General features: G+C 36.0%; 1 protein-coding gene across 9 annotated transcripts in view; it reads left to right on the plus strand.

The window, feature by feature from the left end:
- The window catches only part of ADGRV1 (adhesion G protein-coupled receptor V1), a 251,512-nt gene that overhangs the window by 88,868 nt on the left and 137,842 nt on the right, over nt 1-24,802 (plus strand). For 8 of the 9 annotated variants that reach the window (XR_003570537.1, XM_027878004.1, XM_027877959.1 and 5 more), the window contains 23 exons: nt 477-650; nt 1,030-1,212; nt 1,904-2,083; nt 2,703-2,867; nt 4,033-4,150; nt 4,419-4,542; nt 5,667-5,805; nt 5,935-6,120; nt 6,411-6,643; nt 7,126-7,274; nt 7,368-7,569; nt 8,049-8,268; nt 9,339-9,578; nt 10,501-10,650; nt 11,344-11,817; nt 12,586-12,729; nt 13,961-14,132; nt 14,610-14,745; nt 16,374-17,221; nt 18,621-18,738; nt 19,650-19,821; nt 22,302-22,547; nt 23,953-24,360. Coding sequence is in view for 8 of the 9 variants with exons in the window: in XM_027878004.1 (XP_027733805.1) it covers nt 477-650; nt 1,030-1,212; nt 1,904-2,083; nt 2,703-2,867; nt 4,033-4,150; nt 4,419-4,542; nt 5,667-5,805; nt 5,935-6,120; nt 6,411-6,643; nt 7,126-7,274; nt 7,368-7,569; nt 8,049-8,268; nt 9,339-9,578; nt 10,501-10,650; nt 11,344-11,817; nt 12,586-12,729; nt 13,961-14,132; nt 14,610-14,745; nt 16,374-17,221; nt 18,621-18,738; nt 19,650-19,821; nt 22,302-22,547; nt 23,953-24,360 (5,181 nt within the window). In the remaining variant the exon portion in view is untranslated. Of the gene's footprint in view, nt 1-476; nt 651-1,029; nt 1,213-1,903; nt 2,084-2,702; nt 2,868-4,032; nt 4,151-4,418; nt 4,543-5,666; nt 5,806-5,934; nt 6,121-6,410; nt 6,644-7,125; nt 7,275-7,367; nt 7,570-8,048; nt 8,269-9,338; nt 9,579-10,500; nt 10,651-11,343; nt 11,818-12,585; nt 12,730-13,960; nt 14,133-14,609; nt 14,746-16,373; nt 17,222-18,620; nt 18,739-19,649; nt 19,822-19,972; nt 20,074-22,301; nt 22,548-23,952; nt 24,361-24,802 lie in introns of those variants that run through there. The other variant, XM_027878011.1, reaches the window with a different exon arrangement.

A 24,802-nucleotide genomic window follows, 5' to 3' on the forward strand; every position in this document is an offset into this window, starting at 1 on the left:
AAAAAATTAGAAATGTCTTAGGTGCTTTTTATTTGCCGACTTGTTGCAGGTTTTTACAGAGGATTTATTTTACTTTATATGCTTCTTAACAGATTTGTTCTGTAGTTCAGAAAATATTCATTTTTCACCAAAAATATGTGTATTCTTTAAATATATCTAAAATGGAGGTGTTGCTTTTCAATTTCTTAGTTTCTGAGATCTAGACAACTTTCTTCTAGTTAGCAGAAACAAGTGACAACCAGCACTGCTTTCCACTGTTCTTGCAGGTCTGCAATCTAACTGTGAGCTTCAGTTTCTAAAACTCAGAAAAAGTAGTCTTCTTCACCTTTCATGTGGTATGAAGCAAGGGTTTGGTTATGTGGTCCCAAATGCTGAGAATTTTTTAACAGTAAGCAACATTCAAGAGTCACCTTCCTGCATGTATTATAACTTAAAGTGTTTTATTAAAAAAGTGACATTTAAAAATATTTTTTCAGGACAATATTCCAGAATTACAGGAAGCATTTATAATCAATATTACTGATGTGCAACTGGTCACTTCTTCATCTGGAGGTCAGCCAAGTGTGAAGAGGCTTGGGTTAGAAATAGCTGAAATAACAATTGAGGAAAATGATGATGCCAGAGGAATATTTAATTTTAATGTTACAAAGGTAGGTTAGTCTGAATGAAAAATATTTAAAGTAGCATTCCAGCAAGAGAGTTTGTTTCTTCAGTCCAGATTGTGACGCTAAATTGTTCTGGATAAAATGGCCAGATACCAGACAAAACATTTTAAGAGGTTCATCACAAGTAATATACAAAATTTATTAGTGAGCTGACAGTGTTAAAACCATTCCATAGAAAGGGAACTCCAGAGGTCATCTAATCCAGACTTTTGGTTCAAAGCAAGGTCAGTGCTAAATCGAGACCTTTTACAAGTAATTATGTATTTCTTTTTTTATTATTTTTAACTGCAAGTAAATATAAAAAGAAAAAAAAAAGAAAAAAGAAAAAGTTTGCTGAGACAGCAGTTTATTGTTGAATTTACAGGATATCACTGGAGCTATCGCTGGTTATGAGGTACCACCACCACAGAATGTACTGAAACTTCCAGTTGTTCGACAGGCAGGGAGGTTTGGGTCAGTAACTCTGTACTGGGAAGCCATTCATTCAACTGCCAGCTTTGAAGACTTCACACCATCATTTGGAAACCTTACATTTGCAGAAGGGCAGGTATGCACTTGCTGAGAGTTTAGCTGTCTCCGGGTTACCAGCTTAAGAGTTTCAGCTGTGTTCTTCTAGCAGAATCTGCATCTTTTAATTGAAAACATTTTATTTATGGCCTTGTGCTCACAACTTCAGTTCTGTAACATGGAAAACAGAATATTCATAAGCATTAACCAAGTAGGCTTGTATGCCTTTGGTACCTACAGAAATAATGACAACCCTGTTACACTGAAAATTTGTAGCATAATCCATCTTCTCTGTAAATTCTCAGAATAAGCCTATATGTTTTCTTAGCTGTGTTCTACATATAGTTTTAAATTTCATGCTGCACCTAAGAATATGTTGTGTAAATGAGGGATTTTGATTTCGTGTGAACATAACTTATCTTTGACAAATAGAAAGATATACCTAGTGAGCAGAATTTTGTCTGAAATATAATATGTTCAACCTGCACTTTCTACTAAGTACCAAAGCAGAGCAGTCTCCTGGTTTAACATACAAGATTTACACTGATGGACTTGAAATTATATCTTCTTACTGTGAACATGGGAGTACAAGAAGAAAAATGAACAACTGAGAAATGTCTATTTATCTACTATTAGATACAATTTACCTATTTTAAATTTCAATTTTTTTCAAAGAATTCACAGAATATTATAAATGAAACATTGTTACTTTTTTAAAAACTTTTCTACAGGCTACAGGAGAAATAGAAATCACAATAATAGATGACAGTGAAGTTGAATTCCTTGAGATTTTCAAGATTGCCCTGGTGAGGGTAACAGGTGGTGCAAGACTTGGGAATGACACCGTGGTTACTGTTGCAATTCCACCAAACGATTCCCCTGTTGGAGTATTTGGGTTTGAAGAAAAGAATGTGAGTTTGATTTGAATTGCAGTCCTTTCTGCTAAAGCTGGGTAGTGGGCTTGTGTCACTAATACGTAGCTGGTTTTTGTAAGCCTTCATTGCAGTGGAAGACATGACTTCGTTCAAAGGATTATTTGTGCTTGTCTTCATTTGGCTGTCTGGTAATAACAGTGAAAGTGCTACTGCATAAATACAGATTTCTGCATGACTGAATCCATTTAATTGAGTATACTAACAATTCAGGACATCCCAGCTATGATTTTTGATGGTCTGTTGAATATTAAAATGGTTTTATAATAATCTGCATTACTGAAAGTAAAGTTTGGAAAGAAATCACAAAATATATTTCCTCTTAGTTCTTGCAGTGCATCTGCTCTCCATTTTGCTGGTGCTGTGCTTGCTGGTGACTCATTGTCTGTAATTGTTTTGAATCATAAGGCATACAGAAATAACAAGTGACTAATCTTTGCTAGCAGAATTCAACACATTCCTTACGTCTGTTATCTTCCTGTTCATTTTCACTTTTCTTGTTGTTTTGGATTCTCTGATAAAGCATTGTGTATCTGAATTTGGTATCAATGCCTTTTGCTATGGCCTTTCCCACACTCTCCTTCTCTTTCTCCATCAGGTAACAGTGAAGGAACCTCAGACACCTGATGACTCTGCTGCAGTTGTTTTGCTCACTGTAAGTCGGAGTCAGGGAGGACGAGGAGCAGTTAAAGTGTTATGGATTCTTGAGGAAGCAGCCAGATATGATCTGACTCCTCTAAATGGTACCCTTCATTTCAATGAGGTATTTCTGATACTGCTATAAACTACTTAGTATTAGATTTATAAATACTTTTTTCTGCTTGTGTGTGTTTGCTTGGTTGTTGCTAGATGTTTATAGAAGTAGGGAGTTACTAAGTATTATACTCTAGAAAGAGGTCGGTTTGAGCTGGTGGAGTTAGCAGTAGTCAGTGTTTTTTCAAGCAGTAAAGGAAAGCTGACATGTTCTTTTTAAGGCAGCGTAATGTAATCATCAGGAAGGTAGGCTCTTCAAGTCTCAATTTTTTTTTAAATTTAAGAAAGAGGAATCAAAATGCACTGAATGAGAATAATGATTACAGAAACATTTATTACATGACAGTGTTGGGCAAAAAAAAATTGAAAAATAGAATTTATATTGAAAGGGTGAGAAGGATAAATGAATGCTCAAAATCTGCAGATTAAAAACAAAACCAAAAAAACACACTTCAGTAACTTTCAAACTGGAGAGTGTTATTTGATTTATATTTCATGACGTGTTAAAACTCTAAGGTATGAGCCAAAATATTGGATACTGATACTATCTTATTATTTATCTTTTACTGTCTACTCAAAATATTTAGGGAAGATAAATATTTTAACAAAGGATAGTCTGTTCACTCTGAACAAAGCTGTTTTGCAGTAAATAAATAGGCATGCTGGTTTTTTTACTTCTAATCATCTGGAAAATGTATTTGGTAAAGTTTTGCTATCATTCGTAGCATGTGATCTAGGCAGAAATTTGCTGTGATCTAATCAATATTAGTAATGTGTTAATCCTTAGAATGTGCATGTGCTATTGAATATGCACTTTCTGATGGAAAAGACTTTGTATAGAAAGTTTCCTCTCAGTTGAAGGTCAATGTGAATACAATTTCAAAGTAATGTCATTCTTTATTGAGTTGAAAATATCCAGGGTATTTTTATGGCGGCACATAATATTTCAGGGACAATTTTTACTATTTATTAATCTATGAGAAAACATTTCAGTGAGATCAAAATTTAATATTCAAAAAATTTGAGAGAATATGTCAAGCATCCTTAACACTTGATATGTTAAATATATAGATATATATAGGTATATATAATGCTTATATAGGTATATATAATGCTGTATTTTATTTAGTTTCATTTAATATATACATGTACCTTCTGGTCTTTATACGATGCAGACTGAATCCCAGAAGCTGATTGTTTTGCATGCGATACAAGATGGTCTGCTGGAGGGGAATGAAACATTTGCCATTCAGCTTGTCTCTCTTGGTGATGCAGAGATATCCCCTGTAAATGGTAAAGAATTAATTCAGCATCTTCTATGATGAGAGCTCTTCTAAGTCATACTATTTTAGTCTGCAGTACTTCAGTGTTTTGTGTACACCTACTTGATAGCAATTTTGAAAGTCTTTTTCCCTAAGTTGTTTCCTTGTCAGAAGAAATCTAAGAGAATTCCATGGCCCCTCTGTGAAGCTGAGGCTTAACCATTCATGTCAAAAAATTTACAAAAGTTAACTCGTCTGTTAGTTGTCATTTACCGTGAAAAGCTTTGTTCTCGTCATAGGCATTGCAACCATCACTATTTTGGGAGATGAAGGAGCTTCTGGAGTGGTTGGGATAGCCTGTTCATCCAAGGATGTTCTGATTGGAGAACCTTCAGGAAACTATAATGGAACTGCTCTTATTAGGTGGGTACATCTCTCATTTTTCCAACGGAAGAACAACAACTGAAATTCAAAAGCTATGAGACTTGATATTTGGCAAGAATTTATCAAGTGCTGCACTTAACCATCACTTCTACAATCAGAACTATTTTTAAAATTAGATGATTGGTTTTAAAGAAGGACAGAATATACTCTGAATGTGTCTTTTCAATGTTATTGGGGAGGTCCAAATGTTCCTTTCTGCCTTCAAATTAATTATAATCTTGATGTGCTAAAGGAAAGAGGATCTTAATGAAAGGAAAGTGGCAAGGGAATCAATGACATTTCAAGGTGTTTTTTGCTTTCCAGAATTCAATTTAGGATTTGTGCTTGAACAGTATTTCAGTACATTTCTGTGATACCTAGCATAAGCAGTGTAGGAACTTGGGTTTTGGTGGAAACAAGAAGCAATTCTTTCATTCAATCAACTGAAAACAAGGTGAAGAAATTAAGATGTTCCCATACCTTCTAAGAGCATTGGAAAAAAGGATTATGGCACTTTCCATTGGTGAAACAGTAAATATACACAACGGAACAGCTTTTTGTGCTGCCTCAAGAAGCCCAAAAGACAAAATGAGGCCTTGTGCAGCAGGTAGTTGTAGATCATGTGGGAGATCATGTTATGTGGAGACAAATCTTTACTGTGACTTAGTTTACCAAGTCTGATGTTACATGTAGGGTTTTAGACAACTAGCAGACGGAACATTTCTCAGAAGATCTCACAGCGGTATTTTTCTGCCTTGTAAACGAAATTGCCCCTGGGCATTACCCTAAAGTCCAATTTAGCTTCTGCTTTGCATATCTTTTCTCTGGGAAAGCAGAATGGAACCAGTATCAGTTTTGAGACTCCATCTTTGGGCTATACATGCAAAGAAACTTGAAAGATCTCTTGATAAAAATACAGCTCAAGATGCCACCCAAACTTCAGAAATGTTACTGCCTAAAGAGAGAATTCTAGTGATCTTAATAATGATCAAGTATGTTAAAACCCAAGCTTCACAGTGCTAATAACATTACTTTCATGCACAACATTATGATTTACTCTCTCTCGATTGGATATTAAATATGAAAGGTAAAATTAAAATCTATGTTTGTGTTCTTACCTGCAGCCTGATACGTGGCCCAGGGATTTTTGGGGACATTGTCATATATTGGAATATAACACCTCCTCATCACACAGAATTTACTGAGGTGTCGGGGACCTTGACCATGCGAGATAGGCAGTCTGCAGCAGTTGTTCTAATACAGGTATAGGAGAGATGTTACATCAGTAGCTATTTCACGTGCTTTTTGTTTCCTTAAAATGTTAATTAGAAATTAGTTATACATCTGTCTCTGGAAATGGTTTGAAGCATTTTTGGTGGTGCTTCTCCCTAGGTTGTAGATGACAACCGTCCTGAGGAGAAGCAATACTACCAGTTTCAGCTAACCAGAATCAGCGGTGGAGGACTCATAAATGAATCCAGCAGCACAGCAAATATTACCATGGCTGCCAGTGATTATCCATATGGAGAGTTTGCATTTTCCCGGGAACTGCTGCTAACAATGGAAGAAGAAAAATGGGTATTAGCTTAAAATCCTTCTTATGTAAAATTACTGATAGATATCAGTATTGTTGCTAGAGTTGTGCTCAACTTTAGAATGAAAATAAATCATCTCCAGAATTATTGTCTGAGACTTTTGGAGCACTCTGAGGAAGAATGCTATCTGCTGAGGTTCATGTACTCTGTACTTAATAAATCAGGTTGTTGTTACCTGTTATCATTGAAAAGATCCCTTTAGAATAGCCTCCTAAAGGCAACGGTAACAGAAAACAAAGCCATTTTTTAAAGAAAATGTCCTCTTTTCCTCAGGTTAACATCACTGTTGTGCGTTCCAGGGGATCCTATGGCAAAGTACGTCTTTGGTTTCAGATAATAAATGGGACTGCAGAGGAGGGAATGGATTTTACTCCTACAGTAAGGGAATTGATGTTTGAACCACAGGAGGAGAGTAAAATGATTTTGATTGAAATTCATGATGATGATTTTCCTGAAGGTCCTGAAGACTTTTCAGTAATGATTATGGAAGTGGAGCTCCAAGGAAGGTAAAGATAAAATTCCCAGTTGATTGATTACAAGCAGAAGAACTATCTTTGGCTTCTGATCTACCTGCATAAAGTCATTACTGTGTTTCATCTGTTTTACTATAAAAGTTTGAAATAATGCTGTAGTCATAGTTGTAGTCATTAAAGGAATTGGATATATGGTAAACCCAATTATTTTAACATTAGTAAAAAGATATTGCTTATTAAGATTTATTGAAGTGCATACACTGCAAACAAGTTCTCAAGTTGCAAGAAATTAGGATAAAAAGAGAAAGAATAAATAAAAGATATGCGTTTCTGTGTATAAACTACTATTTTTGCATACATAACAATATGAAAAAATATGAAAGTGGCAAGAAGTCTTCAGGATAACTGTCAGACAATGAAAGTATTTGCAGTAATTGACAAATTGTCATACACACACCTTAATACTTTCACAAGAATGTATTTTTATATAATTTTCTTTTTTATTTTCTTGTAAGTGGATTTGACTTTACTGTAAAAGAAAGTGGTCTACAGCTGGATCAACCTCCAATAATAGGAAATATCTCCACAGTACGGATCACTATTGCAAAAAGTGATAATGTTGAAGGCATCATAGAATTTGATCCACAGTATATCCTTCTAGAAGGTAAGTTTACCTCAAGTTTTCACTGTGGTTTTGAAGATAAGGCTATGGCATAAATTTTGAAATTAAGTAACTTTTTCTAAATTATTTTTGCAGTGGAAGAGGATGCTGGATTAATCAGGATTCCTGTGGTGAGAAAGCATGGAACTTACGGCAATGTCACAGCTGATTTTCTTTCTCGGAGTATTTCTGCACTTCCTGATGGTGTTGACTATATCATCCATAATAACTCTGTAATTTTTTATCATGGACAGAACCAGTCTTTTATTTATATCTCTGTTATAAATGATGAAGAAAGGTAATTACATTTTCATACATTTATTCACCAGTTTACTTCTGATAAATTCCTTTTTAGCACTTGCAATATATCTGTATGTAGAACTGTGTGCAAGCTGAATTGAAAAACAAATTTCTTCAGTGATAAAAATCGCCTAAGTTCAAAGGGGAAAAAAAGAAGATTTTGTAGTGTCATAGTTTCTGTCAAATATTATGGAATCAAATACAGTTTTTAATTAGATTATTAGAAAGTTTGGGTGTAAACAGTACTGCTGTGAAGAATAAAATATTTTTCCATATTTTTTTAACTTAACACTAATAGAAATTAGAACATTGTGGGTTTTTTTCAGATACCACTGGTCTATACAAATAGGAGGAACCTTCTACATTATGTCTACAGAGATGATTTCTGTATTCCTTTAAACAGATGCAGTTGGCTGCATGATTGTATTACTAAGTCCAGTTTTAATTTTTTTATTTTTTCACTCTTTTTCTGTGTAGTGAATTTGCAGAGCAATTTGAAATCCAGCTGACAGGAGCCACTGGTGGGGCAGTCCTAGGGCTTCACCTAGTAAGCCAGGTCACCATTGCGAAAAGTGACTCCCCCCAGGGCATGGTCCGATTTCTCAACCAAAGCCGAATTAATCTTCCCAACCCTGATGCACCCACAACAGTGTCCCTGGTGCTTGAAAGGACTGGAATGTTGTTGGGGGAGACTCAGGTGGGCCCTGGCTGTCAAAGACTGAATGTTTTATGGTCAAAAACCTCATGTGTTTTCCTTCAAGAACTTCCTTGGTGATTGATTTCTAATAGGATAATTACAGCTTTTTATCAAACATGAATTGCATATCATTACGGTGTAAAAAAATATTGTTACCCTTCAAAACTGCTCTTTCTTCTCTTAATTTCTTTAATTATGGTCTTGTTTACAATGTTCTGAACTAGCTCTTAATCCCATCAAAAATATGGTTAACTACATGCACTATCACGAATTTAATTTAATTCAGGAAATTGCTTACTATGCGTTTTCTAGATTATTTTTGTATTTATACAGGCCACTGACAAACTGAAAGTATAAATATGAGACAAGGCAGGCCTTTCACATTCTGGGCAAATGACTGGAAAATATACATTAAAAGCCATGAGCTCCTCCTCTCCCCCGCAAAAAATTGCATTGATCTTCTCTGACTTTTTCTAGAAGTCACTGGAGAAATGTGTATAACAAAATATCAAAATAATAATTGCAATGGGCGGAATATGACCTCCTCAAAAGGATTCTAATTTGTAGGAAATTTTGGAAATGTTATAGCTTTTAATCAGGCTGAAGAAATATGGATTATAACTTGAAGAATTAAAAATATGGCAGAAAATATTTGTCATTTGCAGTCTTGATATCACACTTCACAGGGAATGGTTTTGGAGTATTCATGTGGGAAGTTCTGCAAAACCAATCACAAAGGGGAGAGAAATTGAAACTGACCAGTGTGATTCCAGTTACATGCTAAAGAAATCCTGGATTCTTTTCTATTACTAATATGAAGAATTTAATAAACTGGCTTTGTAACTAACTAACACTTCAGAATTTCCATTTGTAAATTGTAGTGTTTATTTTTCCAAAGGCTTCTATATTTTGACCCATAGAATTAATTTGGCTGTTTTGTTTTCTGTATTAGCAGCAAAGATTTAAACGTAGCTGATTGGCTGATATAAGTACTTGCGGTATTCTGTCATTTCTCCCCTTGGGGTGCTATTATATCATCCATCTGAATCTGAAACTGATGTCTTCCACAGATTAATTGGGACATCTTGGGACCCAACTCAGAAGAGATTTTGTCTCCCCTGAATAGAGACATTGGTGACCCTGTGAATGGATCATTCTATTTTGAAGAAGGAGAAGGAGGTCTAAGAACTATTAATCTACAAATCTATCCTCATGAAGAAATTGAAGTTCAGGAGACCTTCATTATTAGACTGAGCCTTATGAAAGGTGAAACAGAAATAGATTCTAGAGCAAACAGCATTACACTAATAGTAAGTCCTTATTGCTCTTCTTTCTTCCGAGATTTCTTTTGATATTTTTATTTATCTCGCAAAGCATTTAAAAATTAATCACGTGATTACATAGTTTGTCATTTGGCTTTTTTGTCCTTTGTAGTAATGTGGTGTGTTGCTACGTCTTCATTTCTGAAAAAAGGGTAAAGGATCTATCAGTCAAATTGGTATAAAAGCCCTGACCTGGTCTCTTATTTGTGATTTAATGTGGTTCTGTTTGGAGAGAGTGTGTATTGGGCCCTCGTTTCTACATGTCATTTTGTTTGTTAACCCTCTTGACATCTTATTCAGAAGAAAAGAGAAAACCTGACTTTTCACAGTGCAAGAGAAATACAAAAATTTGTGGCAGAAGGCAGAGAGCGTTGTCGAAAACAAATTGCTGCTCTAGGGATACTGCAACTAAGGAAATATTTATAAGGTTGCTTTGAGAAGCCCTAGAAAAAAAATCTTTCCTAGACATTGCATTTTTATTTTAATATCTGATCTGTAAGGGTATTAGCTTCTATTTCCACAAACTCCCAGTAAGTCAGGTCACTCCAAATTCTTGTTACAGTTAGTGATTCACACAGATGGATGTGGATAAGCTCTCTCCTGGAGGGCTGAGTTTACAAACTGATAGTGTTAGAAGAGGTTCTATACAGTATCTCAAGGTGCCTGAGCATTTCCTGCTTTAATATCAAAATACTGAGATACAGGATTTGAAATAAAACTCTGTTCTTTTCTTTCTTGGACAGAGAGACTGAAAACTGAAAAGGGGACATTGAAAACTTTCTCTGCTGTCTCTTAGAACTAATAGACATGTGCCCTTGTATCATCTAGGAATGAAAATCTGAACGGTTTGAAGAAGAATACAACTCACACTACATGTCTAATTTTTGTATGCTTGTTTACTTATTTGCAGATAGAGAAGTTTGGTGATCCCAATGGAATTGTGCAGTTTGCTCCTGAATCGTTAATTGAGAGTAACTATACAGAACCCACAGGAGATGAAGGGCCACAAAATATTACACTGTTTGTCAGACGAATTCTAGGCACTCTGGGAGACATAACGGTATTCTCACTCTTTTCCTAGTAAACAGTATTATCTGAAATCATCCTCAGTTTCAGTGTATGGAAAAATGTCTCTTGTTTGTTTCTCAAATTAATTTTAGAATCGTTGCCTGTTAGAGTGATTTTAGCAAGGGCTTTGCTTTTGATTGTAGAACAGAAGAGACCATACTTTCAGAGTGAGCTTTCTTTGACATCAACACAATTTAACTTTTTTTAGCCAAGATCAGACTTTTTTGAACCATCATTCACATTGTTTTTTACTTAAAGTTGTTTAGAACTCAGTGTTTTAACAGGAACTAATTTAATTGAAAAATAAATTAATCAATGAATAGATGCATCTGCTGTGTTTCATGAGAGTTCTTCATCCGTTTCTGATGGGAGAAATCTTGGAAGCAGGAAGCAGTAAGGGTATTTTAGTGTAAAAATAGAAATAATTTTTTAAAAATGTTCAGAGATTCTGTATAGTTTTATATAAATCTTCTGAAGGTAGACAGAGGAAATCTTCATAGTAGTTAGTGGAACAGCACACCCTTTGTAAAATAATCTTTTTACTTCTTTTTATACCTAAATCAATTTTAATTTTACCCATTTAATAGCAGTTATCCTGTCTATGCTGAATCTGAATATGCAGCTTTCTAACTTTACAAGTAATTTTGCTTCCTTTTGCTTTGTGCATTTTCTATACTCATTTCAGGTTTACTGGGACATACACAGTGAATCTGACATCATGGGTGACTTTCTTAAGACAGAGGGCTCTGTTGTCATTGCTGACCAGCAGAGTACAGCTGAGATAATTATCTACCTGTTACCTGATGATATTCCTGAACTGGATGAGAAATATGTGGTGCAGCTGATTTCAGTGGAAGGTGGAGCAGATATAGACCAAGATAAAAGAATTTCAAAGATCACAGTGTTTGCCAATGATGATCCTTACGGAGTGTTTGCCCTGTACTCTGATCATCAGTCGGTATTGGTAGAGAAGAACCTGGATCGGTATGTTCAGATTAATGTAACTCGGCATGCTGGGGCATTTGGAGAAGTGATGGTCGAGTACCATGTCATGTCTCATCATGAGGAAACACTAATTGATCCTGAGAATGAGTTGGGATTCCTCACAATAGAAGATGGTGCCAGATTTGGACTTAAAAGAGTGCCAATAAGCAACCAGGTGTGTTTTAGCTCCTGTGTTATCTACTGTTCACTTACTTCATCATAATACAAATAATATACGTAACTCTCACTAATATCCACTGTGAAGAAGCAGAAAAGACAGTTTGTGTTATGCATTTCCTATTTATGGAATATAGCTGGGTTCAGATAACACGTTCTCTGACAATAATTGCAAATCACTGCTATGCATGTATCCAAGTACTTTGTGTTTCCTTACATCATTGCTTTGTGTTACTGTCAGTTCAGTATTTTATTATTTACGTGTATGCAGCTACTTTCTCAAGTTTCCCTTTTGGGTTGTAAATGGTGATCTGTCATTACTGACCCACAGAGCAGCAGATAAATGTACCTGCAGTTCTTGCTGTTTCCCAGTTGTTATTATTATTACAAAGTCTTAGTCTTAGATCTCATTAGTCCCATTACTCTTAGATCCACACTTACATACTCTTATATCAATCTAACTTCCTTGTAATCCTAAGGACAAACTAAGGCCCACTATGTAAGATAAAACTTATTAAAATGGCAGTTTGCTCTACGAACACAGAGTTCAGCAAACTGCTGATGGATCACCTTCACCATATTGATGGTTTAATGATATTTCTTTTGAGAAACATAATCAACAGAACACTTGTCTTGAATAGGCTGCTTCTTGTATACAAATAGAACAAAATCTGCAGATTGTTCTGTTAATTATTGGAACTGGTAGCTAACATGTTTGTAGTGTAATTACACTTCTACCTTTTTAATTAAATTCTCTCTCTCAAAGGCATTTATTTTTCTGGGCTTGAATTTTACTCTGGAACTGACTAATGTAAGCCTGGTTAGGGGAAGTGCCAAGGATGTGCCTAAAATATTAGGAAAAGCAAAGTCTGTTGTGCTGCTTATTCCTGAGGAAGCTGCCAATTCACAGGTCAGTAGCCTGTCTGCAATGTAATGTTTCTACCACAAAAGAAAGGTACACCTCGTTGCAAAAGAGAGGTGCTGTAAGAATTCAGCTGGCTCAGTAAAGTTTTTATCATGGTAACCAATATAATGACTGACAAGATTTTTCCAATTAGTACTTGTAGTGTATGTTACTCTTTCCTCTCATAGAAATTCTTATAGAAATTCCAGCTGTTTTGATACAGTTGGAAAAGGTGTCTTCATCTATAGAACATATATAGTTTAAATAATATGGCTAATTTATACTTTTATTTACATGAAAGGGAAGTTCTGAGACTTAGGAAGATAGCTAACGAAAATAAGTAAGTCTGAACAATGTAATTTCTTTAAGAATAGTAGCCCCAAATAGATAACAGCATGTATGGAATATTAAGTGCAAAAAGATATGGAGATTATGCTGGGGTTTAGTGCAGATATCTCTAAATTTGCCTAATCACTGAATGATAAATTTTCTATTTTTCTACTTGGTATGAGAGTGAGAAAAGATAATTTGTCTATTCTGATGGTATGTGTGCTACTGTTTGCTTTTTGTATGTCAGGCAAAGGCAATAGCATGCTGAGTTTTTAACTCATAAATTTTATTGAATTTTTATTTAATGGTTTTAATTATCTTGAAGCAATTTTCTGACTTTTAATTTGCAATGGAAGTTAATTCAAATACTCTCTGTAAACTCTGATTACAGAAAGACTATTATGTGCTACCTTGTATCCATTTTTAATTGCTTTTATAATGTGAAAATTGTCCATTCAGTCTTATTTGCTGTTAAGAGAAATAGAAAATTAGATCAGAGTAGCAAGAATAATTTTTTGAACAATGTCGTGGCAACAACTTAATTTTCACTTGATACCCAATTAATAACTTATTTTAGACCTCTATCTATCTAGCACTGAGGGAAGCTTGATTTGATTTTCTTCAAAACAACAGCCACAGGATGCTGTATTCACTGTCTTTAGTACTGAAATGTCAGTCATACTCGTTCCTTTTCCTTAGATTCTCAGAAATCTAAAAGTTTTATTAAAGAGCATGACGGAATAATATATATGCCTATGCACACATGTGTAAATGTATGTACATACATATAACTTTATGAATGCATCCTTACTGTAAAATGCCCATTTTACAACATATAGCATGCATTCACATTTGTTAAGACCTATTTTTATTCAATTATCTGACAAAATCTCCTACTTTTCCACAGATTGGCTTTGAATCTGTGATAATACGACTTACAAACATTGCATCAGGGACAGGCCATGCCACCATAACCAGAAAAGGAGTTTATGGCTCTGTAATAGTTAGCTGGATTTCAGGATACCCACCAGACCTAGTCACTGACTCTGCTCAGACAGGGAACATTACTCCTCCATTTGGTGAGTACCTGTCACAATAAGCTATGTACAGCTACAAGTACAACAGCTATAACAGTTGCATAAATGATGCATAAACATTTTAGTTATTTTTACCTCTATACCCGTTTCCTTTATTAATGAAGAGTCATTAGAATGAAATTGTGTTCCAATTTTTATCTGTAAGTAACGTATTTCTTTTATGAGCAATAAAAGGGCTAATCTTTAGAGATACAATGCTATGCCCCTGAAGGACAGCTTTATATAAGAAAGACTCTTATCATGAAGATTTCTTCACCCTCAACAGAGTGGACTTGTAACGAAAGTCCCTATCTCCATACATTCTCAGATAAAAAGAGAATTCCAGTTTAGTGAGTTGGTTAGAGCATGGTGCTAATAAATACCAAGATCCCCATATGGGCCATTCACTTAAGAGTTGGACGTGATCATCCTTGTAGGTCCCTTCCAACTCAGAATATTCTGTGATTCTTCTCCTTTCAGGTACTGTTATGTTTTCCTCTGGGGAGGAAAGTAAAGTGATTTCATTTCAGGCTACTCCAAGCCTAAATAAATGTGAGTCATTTGCCATCACTTTAACAGCAGTGCACAGCAATGTGTCTGGTGGGGCTCGCCTGAGGTAAGGATGTTACTTACACTTTCAAGTTGCAGGGATGCTGTAAGAATTACGACCTGTATAGAGCATATACCTCATACAAATCCCTATTAAATTATAGGTAGCTAGCAAATTTTAGTGCCTTCTTTGATAAATTTGTATGTCTTGTCTCAGGTGGAAACAAGTGTCAGTACTGCAGATCTGACCTGACCGGAACTGAGGCTTTCCTTCAATTCCAGTCTGTTTCCTGTCATTGGGACCCAAGGTGCCTAAAATGTTCCTAGATTGATGGAGACAGTTAGGAAAATGAAGAACCAAGATCAACAGTTTTAACCAGGAAGCAGAAGAATGAAATAAACTTTGACAACTTGCGGTGTCCCTCAAACAACATCTTTAGAAGATCTTAATTAAGAAACATTATTTAAAATAAATAAAATGAAACAAGAAATGCTGTAGAAATGCCTAACATATAAAAACCCCTTTTGTTCTTAAAACAAAAACATTACTTTCAATGTAGTTTTTCATCTCAGTTAAGCTATTATCTGTTCTTCAAACTATTTTCATTCTTCTTTACTCATTGATAGCTAAAGTGGTATGAAAAGAATGAACATAGAGTGACACTTTGTAAAAAGAACGCTATTGGTTTCACCATATCAGATTTACACTGGCAAATATGAAGGAAGCAAGGAGTGAACCAGATGGCTAAATTCCTCAAACTAACTCCTTCTCTTTGGCTTGTCCACCCTATGGACTGGTGTTCTCAGAGCTCACATTCACTATGCAAGTCAAATACCTCGTGTACAAGAATAACCTTTCCTAAAAAACTAAAGACTACATCCCACCGAAGATAAAGCTGACAATTACTTTGAAGATTTTCTGGCGTCCTTAGTGGTAAACGGGTCTGATTTGTTAGCCAAAACCACTCATTGTAATTGTGGTGTAATTTGATAGCCTCTGGCACTGAATAATGGGTCAGTATTAGAGATAAATGTACAACCCAAGATTTAACAGAATCTTAGTCTAATATGTTCTAATAAGAAGGGGATATATTTAATATGAACAAAGTAAAGCTAAAATTGATATTGAAAGCAAGGCTCAGATCTGGAAAAAAGGATGGTGAGTAATGTTGTAAGGGGACGGTTAGTATTTCAAAGCCCCACTGTATATTTGAAAATAACTTTCTGTCCTTCTCTAGTTTCCTGCCTAAAACAGTAGATTTGGCAGCATCTGTCTACTCCACAGTTTTTGCTTGGTACAAGAAAACCAAATGTTTAAAACCAGTATTGCTTGTAGTGGCTGTATTATACTCCTGTGTTGTGTCCGCAACTGGGAAACATACTTTCCTTTTCCTTTCCATTTTCCAGGAAGAGCAGATTTTATATATAATTTAGTCAGTATCCTGTGCTGACTTAGGATGTCTTAAGTCCACAGAGGGCTTTTCAATTCTATCACTGCAAAAGCAGTGACCCTCAGGGTCATTCTTCATGTCTTGCTTTGTATGGTTGCTGTTTCTTTCCTCTACTGTTACACATTTTCTAATCCACTTTCTTACAGCCATCATTGATTTGCTCACTGAAAATTACTGTGCTTGATTGTTTTACTTCTCATTATTCATAATTCCTCTTTGAATTTTGGTATCTTTTCTATTTCAGGTCAGGATTTACGATAGCTGAAATTGAACCAATGGGGATCTTCCAATTTGATCTGAACTCAAGATCTGTTTTAGTTGAAGAAGAGGAACAGACAGTCACACTACATGTCCAAAGATTGTTTGGTTTTAGAAGTAATCTCACTAAATTGACATATGAGACCATTCCGGGAAGTGCCAAACCACAAGAGGACTTCATACCCATCTATGATGGAGAGCTTATGTTTTTACATTTTCAGACAAGTGCTGTGATAGAAATATCAATAATTGATGACACTGTGTCTGAAATACAGGAATTTTTTTTTGTAAATTTGACTTCTGTGGAAATTCTGGATGTTCCACCTGTGAACATTGCCTGGAGTCCACGTTTAAATCCAGCTTTCAGTGTTGCAACAGTCAATATTCTGGCTAATGATATTCTTCGTGGAATACTAAGTTTGGGGCCAGAATTCATTTATGTTGAAGAAGATGCAAACAACAATACCTCCAACACAGCAGTGCTTCAAATCAAAAGGACCAAGGAATTTACTGGTGATATTAAAATAACTGTTAAAACCTTTGGGGGAGTGAGTGCACAGAGTGGTATAGACTTATATCCTTTTGGAAATGTTCATGGAAAATCAAACTTCACCTGGGCAATGGAAGGAGAAGATTTTGAAGAACAGTCAGTCTCTCTGACTTTACTAGATGGAGAAAGAGAAAGCATGGTATCCATAAAAATTTTTGATGATGATGAGCCTGAAGGACAGGAATTATTTTATGTTTTCCTCTCAAATCCTGAATACGGGGCTCAGATTGTGGAAGGGAAGGATGAACATGGATTTGCTGCTTTTTCAACAGTAATTATTGCAGGTAAAATCATTTCCACCAGAAAATGAGTAAATATATTTGAATTAAATAACAGTAAATTATTCTGGTAGAAATTTTGATGTAAAGACTGGAATACTATCTGGTAACAAGTAGGGTACTTTATTCCCAAATCTTAGGTTTTCCAAATCAGAGGAAGCATCTAATCCACTGAACCCACTGTGCATCCCTTAGCAATGTAGCGCAGAATACATTTATAAATGCTGCTTATCTCTGTTCTTTTCTTATTTTACTTCATGATAGGAGACAGCTAAGCAAAAAGTGTTTGCCTTTCAGATGTAGAAGCATTTGCAGGCTCATTTTTCTTTGCCATTTTCCTCGTGCCAACCCTTCCACTGGTACGTGAAGTTCCCATCTCAAAAGATCCATGACAAAGAACAGTTGGGATACTTTAAGATACAGACCTGTGGCTATAGAGGAATACCACAGGTTAAATGTTTGTGCATGCGCATAACCAAACACACAGTTTCTGTTCATCTTATATGTATTGCCATTAGTGAGCACTGGCATGGAACTAAGTAGCCTTTTTTATTGAAGAGTAAAGCCATCACTACCTGCAAGGAGAAATCCTTTAGGAGCAAGGTTTAATGTAAAGACATTAGTTTCCTCTCATTAACACTGTTTGTTTTTATTTCCACTTCTGTTTTGCTGACATTACTTACGTTTTCCCCTGAGAAAAAGTGCGGTGTTTTACAGCTCCCTAGTTCCACACACTGAATTAAAGATGCAAGGGAAAAGCTGATGTAACAATCTGGGAAAATGAATGGGTTCAACATCGTTATGGGTAGTATGAATAAGAAAGCTTGAATTTTTTTCTTTGGAAGACCATCTTTATCCCATTATCTACTATTTCAGTGCTGTCCCTCTAGGCATACATTAGGATCCAATTCTATTCAGAAAGAATGTCATAAGGGTTATTATAAGTATAAAATAATATGACTGAAGTGATGTCTAATAGGGGCATTATAAGCAAGGCGTTTGACACTGTTCTGGACTCCTGTAACACCTAGTCTCTTGAGGCCAAGGCACAGAGAATTAAATCAGTTTATTGAATGTTACTTAAAATAAAAGCTTATCTGCAAAAATCGTGCCAGGACTCTCACAAGGAATTTACTTTCAAAAATGCTTTATTCTACTGATTAAAATAAAATTTGGAAATGCCAACATTTGAAGTTCTAAATAATTATGGAGTATAAATTAGGAATAGAAATATTAAGAGAAATTTTCTTGAGGTGTCCCCAAATAGTACTTCAAATACTACTTTTCAACACGCTTTTGATACCTAATTGTTTGGGGGTTTTTAGCGGTTATCCATAGTTAAGTTAAAATTTACTCTCAGCTTAACTGTCTTGCTTATTACTTGCATGGACTGTTTCCTACATAGGAAGTGATCTCCAGAATGGCATTTTGGGATTCATTCCAGAAGTACAAAGTGGTTTGGTACTTGATGAAGACTCAGAAAACAGAGAGGTGCTGCTGACTGTCGCACGGCAACCAAACAGGTGCAGGCAACAGCTGATTCCAGTGCTCTTCCACACTCTGTAGTGGGCTGTGTTGAATCACAGAAGCTGCTGTTGGTGGAAGAGGTTTTCATCACAGAGTTTTAAAATAAGCCTTTGCCTTTCGGCGCCTTTAATAACTTCCAAATAAGAATTTTGCAAAGGGACATTTAAGTTGTGAATGTAGTTAGGTCTGTCACAGTGTTGGTATACAGCAAAACAGGGAAAAAACCCAATTGCTTTCCAACTTATACTGTAAGGCATTAAGTGTGAAGGTTTTGCTTAAGGTGAAGTATTGGCACTGCTAAAGGTGCAGCTCCAGTTCTCATCTCCCTGTGTAATATAAGTAGCTGTGAATACTAAAAGGAGGAATTAAGAAGTTATGTGCCAGTATGCTTATGTCTTCACTCACAGAGATACTATGAGCTTTTTTTTTTTTAATTTATATATATATATATATTTTAAATTTATATATATATATATATATATATATATATAGTATGTTTATGTGTAATTTAAACGAATATGCTTAAGTAATCTAAGTTCCTCAAAGTTATAGGAAAGAAAAATTCTACCTGGCTTTCCAGGCAAATGGTTATTATAGTATTAAAGAAAGTACTTGGGAACATCTCTGTCTTCCAAGCACCAGTTTCTTTTTCAGATAATCACATGGTCTCTGAAACAAAAATTGAGGAGAATCTGAGAGCCCATAATTGCTTTATTTCATCCCATCCCTCTGTTACTTTTTTAATAATCTGAACAGATTTTAGAGGAAGGAATTTAAATAAAAATGAGCTATTTTTTCATTGTAAAGCAGTTTATTCCCTAATGATAAGTCCTGAACAGTAACATAAAATGTTTCTTAAAGCAGTGCTCTCCTTCAGTACATGTATACTCCTCTGTTTTGCTTATAGGGCTTTTGAAGATGTGGAGGTCTTCTGGCGTGTGACCTTTAATAAAACAGTTGTTGTCCTTCTGAAGGATGGCATGAACTTGGAGAATGAACTTGTATCTGTGCGGGGAGCCACGACCTGCATGGCAGGTCAGACAACGTGCAACATCTCCATTGAAATAAAGCCTGATGAGGTAAGTAATTATTGCTTATTTATGTACAGTACTATGACATTGAATTGCAAATTATCAAAATGAAAAAACTCCTCTGATCCAGAGAAAGGGATGTTTAGTTTGAAGATAATAACTTGACATCTTAGTTTCTCTGCAACGTGTTTATTTGTAGGCTTGTACTGCCTCATTGTGACTGGTAAAAATTTGGGAAGCAGATGAGTATTCAGTTTAAAGAGTAAATTACAGGTCTCAGATTTTCATGAAAGAATGAGAGAACAAGAATGGAGTTGTTTCAGTGAAATACTTATTCATATACTGAACTCTTATCCTTCACACAGTAAGTTTTTCGTCTATCAAGGCACTTCTTAGGGTGGTTTATGGAAACCATATTCTATAAGTAATATCTCATTCCACAAAAGAAATCTTAGTCCAATTTGTGTGTAATTTTGAATTCCTAAATCTAGCACACTGATCTGTGAAAGATCTACTCATAAAACTGCATAAGAATCTCTGAGTATCTAAAATTCTGTTGCTGTGTACATCCAGCTTGTGAATAGTGAGGTTCAGTATAGGAGCCATCATCCACTGAATGGCATTTGTCAGTCGGGTATGCCTAAGCATAAGTGCCTGTGAGTCCCAGCTGGCACTCTGAAATACAGACATGACTGATTTAGACACAAAGCACAGCATTCAGTCTTTTTATTGGAAAGAGAAGGAAAAAATATTTTTGTGTGAATAACTGGGGGTTAGAGTAATCCCTTAGGAAAGGAAGGATCAGTGTTGGATTAATGTTTCTTTCAAAGTCAGAGAATTTTAAACTTTTTAAGAAATTATGCTAGCAGCCAGGCTAGTGTCAAAGCTCAGGTCTAGGCAGTGGAAAGGGACTGGATGAGGAAGTTTCCTTGTTTTTTTCTGACTTCATTCTAGAGAATAATGCAAGATGTTGGATATGAGAATTGGGGGTTTCCTACTAGGAACTAGGATGCATTCTCTTAGCTCAGTAAGAGGGCCATTTTCCTTCTTCATCATCAGATGTTATCTTTACAATACAGAGCCAGTGAATAAAACACGTAGGTGTGTGGGGCACAGGCTGCCTTGCTGACTAAAATGGGGTTTTGAACCATTGCAGAAACTGCAGAGACTTGCAGTTGTGCCACATGAAGCAAAAGCCTGTGCCATTCTAGCAAGTGCTAATGGAATGCTAAAGCTTCCCAAGCATTCCAGTAAAATTGTGCTTGCCATCAGTCAAGATCATTTAATTTAGAGAAATATTTAACAATTTAATTGAAAATATATGCTATTTATCCCTCCAAATATTTCCTAATTCTTCTTCCAGTTCTGCTTTCATAAGTTAGTTTATAAAGTAGTAGTCAATACATGATAAAATGATGAAGTAATAAATACATTAAATGAGTATTTTACATTTTTAATGACACATTCTAGCTTTTGTAACTTTTTACTTAGTCATCTGTACTGACTTCATTAGCTGAAATCCTAGAATTAAAGTAGGATTTCCAAAAACTCAGTGCTGAAACAAAAAGCTATGTTTACTAAAAAAAAAAAAAAAGTCTTCAATGATCATTATTTTTTGTAATGCTATTTTCTTGTAAAGAACTACTCCATTTTTTCTGTAGGTTTATGACTTGACCACTGCAATAGGTTCAAATAACATTTTTCCAATCATTTCTGGAATCTTAGGAATAATTTTTTTAGATGTTATATTTGTATTGTAGGTACAAAATCAAAGATGAGGCAAAATATGATACTGTAAACATAATATTGCTACCTTATTTTCAGTAAGGAACCAAAATTCCATAGACTGTATTCTCAAAATGACAGATTTCTCTCTATCTGAAACCTCACAGAAGTTAATGAGATAGTATTCTCTGACCTCTGGGATTTTCAATCTATTCAGTTAAGTCTGCAAATCTACTGAGATTTTCTTGTAAAAACATGCATAAATATGTTAGTGTTTAAATACTAAGGTTGTAGGTAAAATGTCAGAACTTCAGCTGAGTTCAGTACTTGAATACAATCAAATTAATCCAAAACTGCTATGCAGTTTTTCCACAGTTGACTACATGCGGACATGTCTGTTTGTAAGATAAAAAGAAAATGAAGGAGCAAATTCTTCACAAGGTGTACATCTAAGTAAATCCATAATCTGGAATCTGGAGCTCTTGAAGCTCTACTATATATGACAGTATAGCTCTTGAGCCATAGCAAGTTCACAGCCACAGTACTTGTACTATATAAATAGCTACTTCAATGCAATAAGGTCCATGTGAAAATCTGGAATTTAATTATTGTAACTGAAAGAGTGATGCCTGTTGGAATATTGTTTTTAGGATATAATTCATTATACTTATTGCACATTTCAGGAAGCATTCTTGTGGTGTTAGTACAAGTAATCCATTCTGCATGCAAAATAATACATACATTTTTTTTTTTAAGCTGAAAATTAGTAGGTCTTATGATGTTATGAAAATCATTCCTCACAGGTACCTGAATTTGAAACTTATATTTTTGTTGAGCTGTATGCTGTAAGCACAGGAGCTGCATTGAACAGCAGTGCCAGATTTGCTTTCATAACAGTCCTGGAAAGTGATCCTCCCCATCACTCTTTGGTGTATTTTGCTGTGGGATCTCGTTTTGCTGTGGCATATAAGAAGACAGCTTTAATCAGCCTGCAAGTTCTTAGAGATTCTAGTACATCTGTAACCACAACGGTTAGCTACAGCATGCAGGTAAGACTTATTATTATTTAACTTACTTTTATGATTTTTTTGGAACTTTAGGAAAGCAGACTTCCAGCTCTTCAGGGAGGGAGTCAGTGGGGTCCCCTGGGAGACTGCCCTTGGGTACAAGAGAGTGGAACAGAGCTGTCAGATGTTTTAGGAAGTCTTCCATAGAGTGCAAGAGTTAGTAATCCCCAGGAGCAGGAAATCAGGCAATGAAGGCAAGAGACTGGAATGGCTGAGTCAGGACCTGCTGGTCAAATTAAAGAAAAAGAAGCAAATGCACAGACAGTTGAAACAAGGACAGGTGACCTCGGAAGAGTATAGAGATGAACTTTGGTTGTGTAGGTATGGGGTGAGGAAGTCCAAGGCAAAGGTGGAACTGAATCTGGCAAAGAACACAAAGAAGGCAGGGCTTCTACAGGTTTGTTAACCAGAAAAGGAAGGTCAAAGAAGGTGTTATCCACCCTTATAAACAATGAGGGAAAACTGGTAAAAACAGATGAGGAGAAGGCTGAGGTACTCAACAATGTTTTTGCCTCAGTCTTCACTGGCAACCTCTCTTCCCACACGTCTTGAATGAATGGACAGTGGGGGTTGGGACTTGGGGAGCAAAATCCCTCCCACTGTAAGAAGAGATAAGGTTGGTGACCCCCTGAGGAACCTGAATGTACGTAAGTCATAAGCTGCAATTACCAACCATATGAAGTTCAACAAAGGAAAGTGCTGGATTCTACTCCTAGAATGGGCAACCCTGGACATATGGACAGACTGGGGAATGAGGGGCTGAAAAGCAGCTCTATAGAAAGGGACCTGGGGGTCTTGGTTGATGGCAAGGGGAATATGAGTCAGCAGTACCCTGGCAGCCAGGAGGGCCAGCTGTGTCCTTGGGGGGAATCAGGCACAGCATCACCAGCTGTGCGAGGGAAGGGATTGTCCCGCTCTGCTCTGCACTAGTGCACCTTGAATATTGTGGCAGTTTTAGGCACTACAGTATAGGATATTAAGCCATTAGAGAGTGTCCAAAGGAGAGCTACCATCAAGTGCACCCTCAGCAGATTTGCAGGTGACACCAAGCTGAGTATTGTTGCTGACAAACTTGAAGGACAGGATGCTATCCAGAGGGACCTGGACAAGCTCAGGAAGTGAGCCTATGAGAATCTCATGAGGTTTAACAGACCAAGAAAGAGAGGGATGCTGAGTACTGTTGACAATATATGTAATTCTTTCCTAGGTTTGACTGACTTCTAATTCAGGGGATAATTCATTTAATGTAATATATACATTTTGAAAAAGGATTTCTTTTTTACACATATAATTTTTACCACTTTAAAGTATGTGTGTTCTACAGCAGCTGGTTTTGAACAAGTACGTCTATCATAATGTTACTAAAACTCTTTTGATTTGTTTAAAGGAGCTGCAAAAACCTGAACCTGTTGGTCGAACCCTCATATCTCCAGCTGTGGCAGGACAAGATTTTGCCAAATCTGAAGGTTCATTGACTTTTGAACATGGACAGAGAAATACATTCCTGGATGTGATCCTGACTCCAAAGACAGGATCTTTAAACCCATTTCCTAAACGTTTCCAGGTTGTACTTTCTAATCCCACAGGCGGTGCCAGGGTAGATGACGTATATGGTATTTCTAACATCACCATTGTCTCAGATTTGGACTCCTTGCCAGTTTGGGGGCTGATTGATCAACTGCATCAGCCTCTTGATGACACCATTTTACACAGAGTCCTTCAGAATCTAAATGTCAAAGTGGCCACAGAAACTACAGAAGAGCAGCTTACTGCTGTGGTGCATATAATAGATAAGGTAAACACTTCCTGCTTTTTCTTAAATGACCAAGGACCTTAATAAGAGTATAATAACACATAGGATAAAATCACATCCATATCAGTGACTCCAGAGCACAGACCTCAAAAGTAAAAGTAGAAATTGTGAACTCTCTCAATCAAGGAAGGAGTTAGTCTGCTGCTAGTTAGGATTGTGGCAAGAAATGAGAAATCAAATGGGTTGATAAGAGCAATCAGTATTAATTTTGCATACAGACCTATAACTCTAAATTTTCTACTGTGCAAAATTTCCCTTTGGTGCCACAGTTCCATACGGCTTATTATGTATTCTTGACTTCTAGGGCACATCTTTGTTGCTTTTAGCCCTGGCACAACACCTGCTCATATCTTTATAGATGACTGTAGTCGACACATCAGCGAATACTACTAGGACCGGCTGGAATCTGCTGTACTCATAACTA

Source organism: Empidonax traillii, unplaced genomic scaffold (genome assembly GCF_003031625.1).
Source record: "Empidonax traillii isolate 1590-97213 ecotype Southwest subspecies unplaced genomic scaffold, ASM303162v1 scaffold4:size3804566, whole genome shotgun sequence".
Classification (NCBI taxonomy): Eukaryota; Metazoa; Chordata; class Aves; order Passeriformes; family Tyrannidae; genus Empidonax; species Empidonax traillii.